Source organism: Acanthisitta chloris, unplaced genomic scaffold (genome assembly GCF_000695815.1).
Source record: "Acanthisitta chloris isolate BGI_N310 unplaced genomic scaffold, ASM69581v1 scaffold44491, whole genome shotgun sequence".
NCBI lineage: Eukaryota > Metazoa > Chordata > Aves > Passeriformes > Acanthisittidae > Acanthisitta > Acanthisitta chloris.
This window is the reverse complement of record NW_008656188.1, coordinates 37,305-44,219: the sequence shown is the minus strand read 5'-3', so window position 1 is coordinate 44,219 and position 6,915 is coordinate 37,305. Positions and strand designations below refer to the sequence as shown.

At 46.0% G+C, this 6,915-nt stretch overlaps 1 protein-coding gene across 1 annotated transcript in view; it reads left to right on the top strand.

The window, feature by feature from the left end:
• Positions 1-1,776: 1,776 nt before the first annotated feature.
• GCN1L1 (GCN1 general control of amino-acid synthesis 1-like 1 (yeast)) overlaps positions 1,777-6,915 on the top strand; it is a gene marked incomplete at its 5' end in the record, with an annotated part of 38,968 nt that continues 33,829 nt past the window's right edge. Inside the window, 9 exons of the mRNA XM_009084197.1 lie at positions 1,777-1,879; positions 2,469-2,532; positions 3,092-3,223; positions 4,412-4,520; positions 5,199-5,297; positions 5,379-5,513; positions 6,000-6,068; positions 6,153-6,261; positions 6,671-6,745. Coding sequence (XP_009082445.1) covers positions 1,777-1,879; positions 2,469-2,532; positions 3,092-3,223; positions 4,412-4,520; positions 5,199-5,297; positions 5,379-5,513; positions 6,000-6,068; positions 6,153-6,261; positions 6,671-6,745 — 895 coding nt within the window. The remainder of the gene's footprint in view (positions 1,880-2,468; positions 2,533-3,091; positions 3,224-4,411; positions 4,521-5,198; positions 5,298-5,378; positions 5,514-5,999; positions 6,069-6,152; positions 6,262-6,670; positions 6,746-6,915) is intronic.

The window sequence follows — 6,915 nt, the reverse complement described above, 5'->3', positions numbered from 1 at the left end:
TGGCGGCTCCCGAGCTGCCCGGGGCCGCCCGTTGTGCTCTGGTGGGTTTCTCCGTCCTGCTCGGCGCCTTGGGATGTTCGCAAGGCAAATCTTAGCCCTCTCGGGCTCAGGTCCTTCCTAGGACAGATACTCCTCTGTCCTCTGTACGTGCTGGCGGCAGCATTGCTCCCGTTCAGGCTTTGTAACGTCTGTACTTACACAGCCTAATAAAAAGTAAATGAGTGAAACCTGTTTCAGTGACTCTTCCGTGCAGACTGGGGAGCCAAAGTTTGTGTAAGTCACAGGTGCTGGGGAAGTCCTGTAGTGTTATACACAGTTTGTATTTTTAGTTTCTGGACTGTTGGGATAATGTTAACATGTTTTTCAGGTCTGTACATCTCCTTGCTTGTGATTAAGCAGCATGAGTAAGTGTAGCTTGGTTTGAGTTTGCATGTGATGAACTCAGGGAATTGAAAGGTTTGAAGGAAGAGGAGCTCTGTAATGGCAGCTGGTTCTGTCGGGTCTGTAGGTTGTGCTCCACAGACTGGCCCAGTCATTGGTGTCCAGAGGTGCAGCTCTGCTTCCAGCCGGTTTTTAAGGAGAGCTGGGGGTGTGAAGTGCTCACAGGTTCAGGGAGGTGTGGATGACCTCAGTCCCAGGTAGTTGCTGCACAGGATTAGACTTCCAGTGTGTCAGCAAAAAGCTTCACTGAAAACAGCTCTTGAGAAGCTCTTGGAAAAAGACTGAAGAGAGAAGGACCAGTTTTGAGAGTTTCTAGAGAAGTGCTCCTTTGTAACTCTTCCAAAAGATGATGATTATTCTTAAGATACAAAGTTGCTCAGTGTAAGAGCTGGGTTTCAAAAGCCTTTCCTGGAGAGCTGTGTTCTGGTGTATGTAAATACAGAAATCCTGTGAGTGTAGATCTGCCTGAGCCCTGTTCAGCCCACACTTTTGTCTTGCCTGACTTGCAAAACTTGGAAGTTTGTGGTCCAAGGAGCTGATTACTGAGAACTTGAACCTTTGTCCAGTCGTTTCAGACACTGTGTTGCACCGTCTTGATGCAAACCATTTACGGGAGTTAAACTTGGCGAGCAGTCCCAGTCCCCTCCTGCTGGCAGATCCTAGTACATAGGGATGAAAAAAACATTCAGTTGTGTGATGTTATTTTTTGTTTTGCTTGGGTAACCTGGGGCACAACTCCTAGCATGTGGAGGAGTTTGGTAGTGAAGCACAACCTTTTGTAATCTGTCGACTCCACCTTACAAAATCCCTGCTATGTGCTTATTAATTCTGGAAAAGAGTGACTGTGAGTTCAGAATTTCACAACAACTGACACCTGAAACCTTTTCAGGATGGGCAGTTACAGCCAGCTCTGGGGTCTCTGCAGTTAGGAGTTCCCCTTTGAGGCTGCCTGGGCTGTAGGAGATAACGTGTTTGGAAAAGTCCCTTTGAGTTCTTGAAATGCATTAGTTTTTGCTTTTAAAGGTCCTGTACTCAAGGTTATTGGTTTTTACCTCTTGCTCTGTGTTACTTTTAGAGGAGTAAGTGTCTCTTGCTGAGCATGAGAGCCCTGCCATGGGCACAGGTTAAGAAACAGCAGATGTCCTTCCACCAAGGGGAAGGAGTGTCCTGTGTGATGCACAGTGACCCTGTCCCCAGCAGATGAGACTGTGTATGCTCACACTTGGGCACTAAGAGGTTGTGTGGCAGCAGCTTACATGTTCTGCTTGCCCTGGTTTTTGTTCTCTGGGCTGGTATCAAAGGCAGTCTGATGTTTTTACCTCTTTGTGATTTTAGATTTCTGATACACTGAAGCGTTTTGCGGTAAAAGTAACAACAGCCAGCGTGAAGGAACGGAGAGAGATCCTCAGTGAGCTGGGAAAATGCATTTCTGGGAAAGGTAAAAGCATGGGGACACTGCTCTGGTTACCAGGGTGGAGGAGAATGTTAAGGTGTTTTGTTTCTAGGGCTGTGTGAGGGGTACTCACTCAAGGGAGAGAGCTGGCAGTGTTTGGAGCCTGTGCTCCATCACAGTGTTGATGCCAAGCGTGGGGGTTGTAGCAGCACAGAACCTTGGTGTGTGCTTTTTCCAGTCAGTAGCTGTATTATTTTTTCCTTAGTGTATCAGTTGCCTGTTTCTCTCCTGACTCTTTGCCTGGTTTTGTAATACTTATGGAATATTTAGATACACACATGTATAGGGAGGGAGAGCGTGGAAGATTTCAGATGGTCTTAATAAAGCAGCTGAAGCAAATTTGAAAAACTTTCTCATTTCTCTTACTTTCTGAAGATGACTGTTCTATGTTTTCCATCTTTGCCATTGTTTTTAAAAATATGCATATAAAGAATGAACATTTACTATGATCCTTGCAAGCAATTTCATAGCTGTGAGCAGTTTTCTGATTTCAGTTGTGGAGTGAGTCATGTTTGTGTTGAAGATTAAGACCTCATCGATTTATGAGGAAATATTTTGAAATGTATTGTTACAGATCTCCCAGAGGGTGCAGTGAAAGGCCTTTGCAAACTCTTCTGCCTTACTCTGCATCGATACCGGTGAGTAAATGCATGTGGAAAGGATGTATTGTTTAATCTGTCAGTATTTGCATATTTACTAGTTAGGCTGCTCTGGAGCATCTGGAAATGTTAGCACACAGTGTCACAGAGATGTGTATGACACTGAAGGATGTCATCTAGTCATTAGGCTCTCAGAGTAGGTTTGGCATTAAAAAGTCTTAAAAGACTTGCCTTGTGTTTCACCTTGAATTTTGAAATTCAAACTTCCATCCTGTGGTTCAGTTTACAAGAATGAACACCTATGAAGCATGACTGAGATGTCTTTTAGATGCCTTTTAGATGGGATTAAATCATGGTGTGTTACAGAGGAGTTGTTCAGAACCTGTTTTCTTCTGCAGCCTGCCAGAGAGCCTCGACATCACTGCTGTCACTTGAGGAAGGGAATGGTTCTTTCTGCCAGAAGCTTTTCCACCCTTTAGACCAGCAAGGATGAAATAGTTGTTAGCTCAACTGCTGAAATGAGAAAGCAGAGCCCTTTGCAGTGTGTGCAGTGCTGGCAGGATTTACAATGTTCACTGGTGCCCATTTTTCCTTGCAGGGATGCAGCGTCCCGCAGGGCCCTGCAGCTGGCCCTGCAGCAGCTTGCTGAGTCCCAGCCAGAGGCAACAGCAAAAAACCTTCTGCAGTCACTTCAGTCTTCAGGGATCGGCGGCAGGGCTGGAGTTCCCAGGTGCTGGATGAGTTGCTTTGTGTGGGAGCAGTTCTGAGTTGCTGGTAGTTGTTCCTCTGTTCAGAATGAGTCTTCTACTGCTGCTTGCCAGAGATGTTAAAAACATTTAGAGACAAAGCTGTTAATGCCATTCAGATCATCTCTTAGCTCTTTCATGTAGTCTGGGAAAGCAGAGAGACTCTCCTGGTATTATAATGCTGCTGGATTGGGTCTGAGTTACACTTTTGCCTTTGTTAAACTTCAAGTCTGGAGAGATGAGGAACAAACTTTTCTATCAAGAAACAGTCTCTAAAATGATTAGGAAAAAGAGTTTCTTTGCCCATCTGGTGTTCAGCTGGTGGAATTCAGTCCCTTATTATAGATAGGGAGATAATGAAATTTGAAACTGAGCTGAGCAACATGTGTCTCTTCTCTTGTGGGAGCTTCTGGAAACCCTCATGGTTCCAAATATGATGACTTAGGGTATTGCTGAGCTGATAGAGGCCACAGAGTGCCATCCTGCAGTGCCTCCATGGCTGAATTGAAATGCAGCTTTAGAAAAATCCCTGGTCTTGGTTCCAAGGCTTGCAGTGATGGGATATTTACCCTTCAGTCGTGATGGTTGGCCTTGTGTGCAAGGACACTATCTGTGTTCTTTCGCTTTGAGTAGAGATCAAAGTGGGGTGAGGATCGTCAGGGACCTGTGATGTGGGATCTGTCACCTGGAGCAGAGGGAGGAGGTGAGAATTGGCAGAGACCAGAACTGAGCAATGTGCCAGGAGGGAATGTAAGCTGAGGAAGGATTTGGCAGTCAGGCTGGGAAACTCTGACAGTAAAGTTGAGCAGCAGATGAGAAATCTTGACTCACTTTTTTGGGCACTCTCAGTTGGCAAATTATTTAACTCTCATTTCTGTAATGCCACTGGAAAGATCCAAAAATGGTCTTTCTTCTGCTAAGGTTTTTCATTGCCAGCAGGCAAGACTTAGCCCCTTTTGTGCCTTTCAGAAGGTCTGAGTGGCAAGCTGAAGTTTCTGAGGAGTGATTATTTCCTTTTAAAGCTAAGACTTTAGCTGCATTTTTGTGTGATAAAATTGCCTGTCAGTCAGGTGCTGCTCTGACTTGGGCACAGGTGGGTCTGTTATGGATAGTAGGTGTAAGTTTCGTACTGGGAGCTGTAGATTTACCTCTTTCTCCTGTCTGTACAACAGTAAGAGCAGTGGGTCTGCAGCTCTGCTGGCACTCTCCTGGACATGCCTGCTTGTACGCACAGTCTTTCCAACACCTGACAAGAGACAGGGAGAAACATGGAGAAAACTGGTAGGTTCTTCTCAGTTTGCAGAAATATCCCTTAGGAGATAAGGAGTTTCTAATATCTTTCTTTATGTTGCTGAAATGTTGCAAATAATTCTGTGTGTAACTGATAATGCCAAGATAAAATTGAGCTTTGCATGGGAATCTGGTGTCTTTTGATCTCTTGTGTTTTGCTGGAGAAAGCAGGAGGTGTAGAAAGCATGAGCGGGGCAGCCTTGCACCTGTGCAGTTGCTGTGCACGTGATGGTGTATGCCAGGGTTTCCAGACAAGGTGTGCTAGTGGTGCCTGCTGTCTGCAGTGTGGCATGAAGTCCCTGTGCCTCCCTTGAAGTATCTCTGTGTGATACTCTGTCATAGAGTGTCAAGTAGCTTTTTGCTTTCTTTTCACCTCCTTTAACAACCTGAACCTGTGACCATGCTCATAGCACCTTGGCATATAGTTGGAACACATTTTAAGAAAAGATGTAATCTCATACACACTGCTGTTTTCAGAGGCAGTTTCTATGTCTGTTAGGCATGGTTCTGCAAAGTCTGGGATGAAAGCAGTGGCAGCTTGTTACACACAACCTAAGGACTTTTTCTTAAGCAGATTCAGCTAATCAGTGGCATTTGGCATATCTTGTTTGATATGAGCTCTCTGAGAAACAGGTGCATGAAGGCTTTCTTGGCTGTTGTCCTTGGCAGGTGGAGGTTCAGTGTTTGCTCCTTTTGGAAGTCCTGGGAGGTTCTCATAAGCAGGCAGTGGATGGGGCTGTGAAGAAACTGAACAGGCTGTGGAAAGAGGTGATGTATACCTTATGTGACATGTTCAGTAGCTGTTCTGGGTTCTGTGGTGTTAATGTGCCTTGCTCTTTTTCTTTTCAGAACCAGGATCTGGTGGATCAGTACCTCTCTGTCATTCTTGGTCTCGAACCAAACCAGAGTTATGCTGCAATGCTGGGACTTGTGGTGCAATTTTGCACAGCCCAGAAGGAGATTGATATTGTTAAACGATACAAGGTATGTCTGTTATACTGCTTTTTTTCTTGGGGAATAAAGGGATCAGATGTAATCAAAGCTGAACAGTGGGGCTGGTACTCTCCATTTGCCCCTGGTTCCACTGTCAGTTCAGTAGTCCTGCACTTCTGACTGAAACAGCTAGGATGAGTTTATAGAGGAGGTGCCAGATGCGTGGCTGTTGGGTATTGCCTGTGCATTTCTGTGGGTGGCCAGCACTGCAGCTTCTCCTGCCTTCTCCCTGCTGTGGGAATGAAAGGCAGCATGTAGTGCTCAGTGTGGGCTGAGTGTTGGGCTGAGGGCAGAGCAAAGAGCACTGATCTCTGCCTCATGGTCTCATGTGAGGATGGAAGCAAAGCTGCTGTGTAGTGGGTAGGGCAGCCCTCCAAGGGCAGGAAGGTGGGGTGCCCAGACTGGCATCCTGACAATGTGCCAGGAGCTGTGTGCAGGTTGCAATGTGGCTGTAATCTGGTGTTTCTGCTTGTTCAGAGTGCTCTCCTGGATTTCTACTTGAAAACCATCCTCATGAGCAAGACAAAGCCTCAGAAGCATGTGCTGGTGAGACAGTGTTATAGAGCTGTTGTGCAGCTCTCCCATGGTGCAGCATCCACTGGTGTGCTGAGTGCTCTATTCCCTTTGCAGGACAGCTGTTCCCCACTCCTCCGGTACATGTCCCACCCCGAATTCAAGGACTCGGTTTTGCCAACTCTACAGAAATCCCTGCTACGGAGTCCTGAGAACGTCATCGAAAGTGAGTCTGTTATCTCTCTGCGTTGCTCTGTCAAAGAACCTGAATAGCTGTTCCCTAGTGGTCTGGAGCTGTTGAGTGTCTCTGGCCTGTGCTTTTGGTCCTGTGAGCGCATGTGGCAGGATTGTCTGGCATCTGAGGGTTAGATGTGGAGAAACAACATTTGTGGATTGATCCCGAGTGTCGGGGTATGTGGTAGCTACTGTTTGCACTAAGGACAGAATTTCACAGCTGAGTGCTAAGAATAACTCTGAATTAATCTGTTCACTGGGCATCAATTTCAGTAGTATTTTTGTTCCTGCTCCTTACTACCCTGTCTGCTCTTGATGTGTACTGTGGGGAAGGATGTATTAAAATACTAAAAACAGTTACTTATCAAAACGTAATGTGCCATTATCTCTTCTGTCTTTAGCAATCTCTTGCCTGCTTGTATCTGTGAACCTGGATCTCAGCCAGTATGCTCTAGACATAGTGAAAGGACTGGCCAGTAAGTACTCAGACTTCTGGAGGGAATCATGAATTCAGGATAAAGCTTTCTGCAACTTTCTGGCTGTACCTGTAACCGCTTGATTACTGGTGAAGAGGTGGTTCTACGTGGGTGGGAGGATGATGCTGTAACTTGGAACTGGAATAGCTCACGTGATGGTTCCAGAAGCT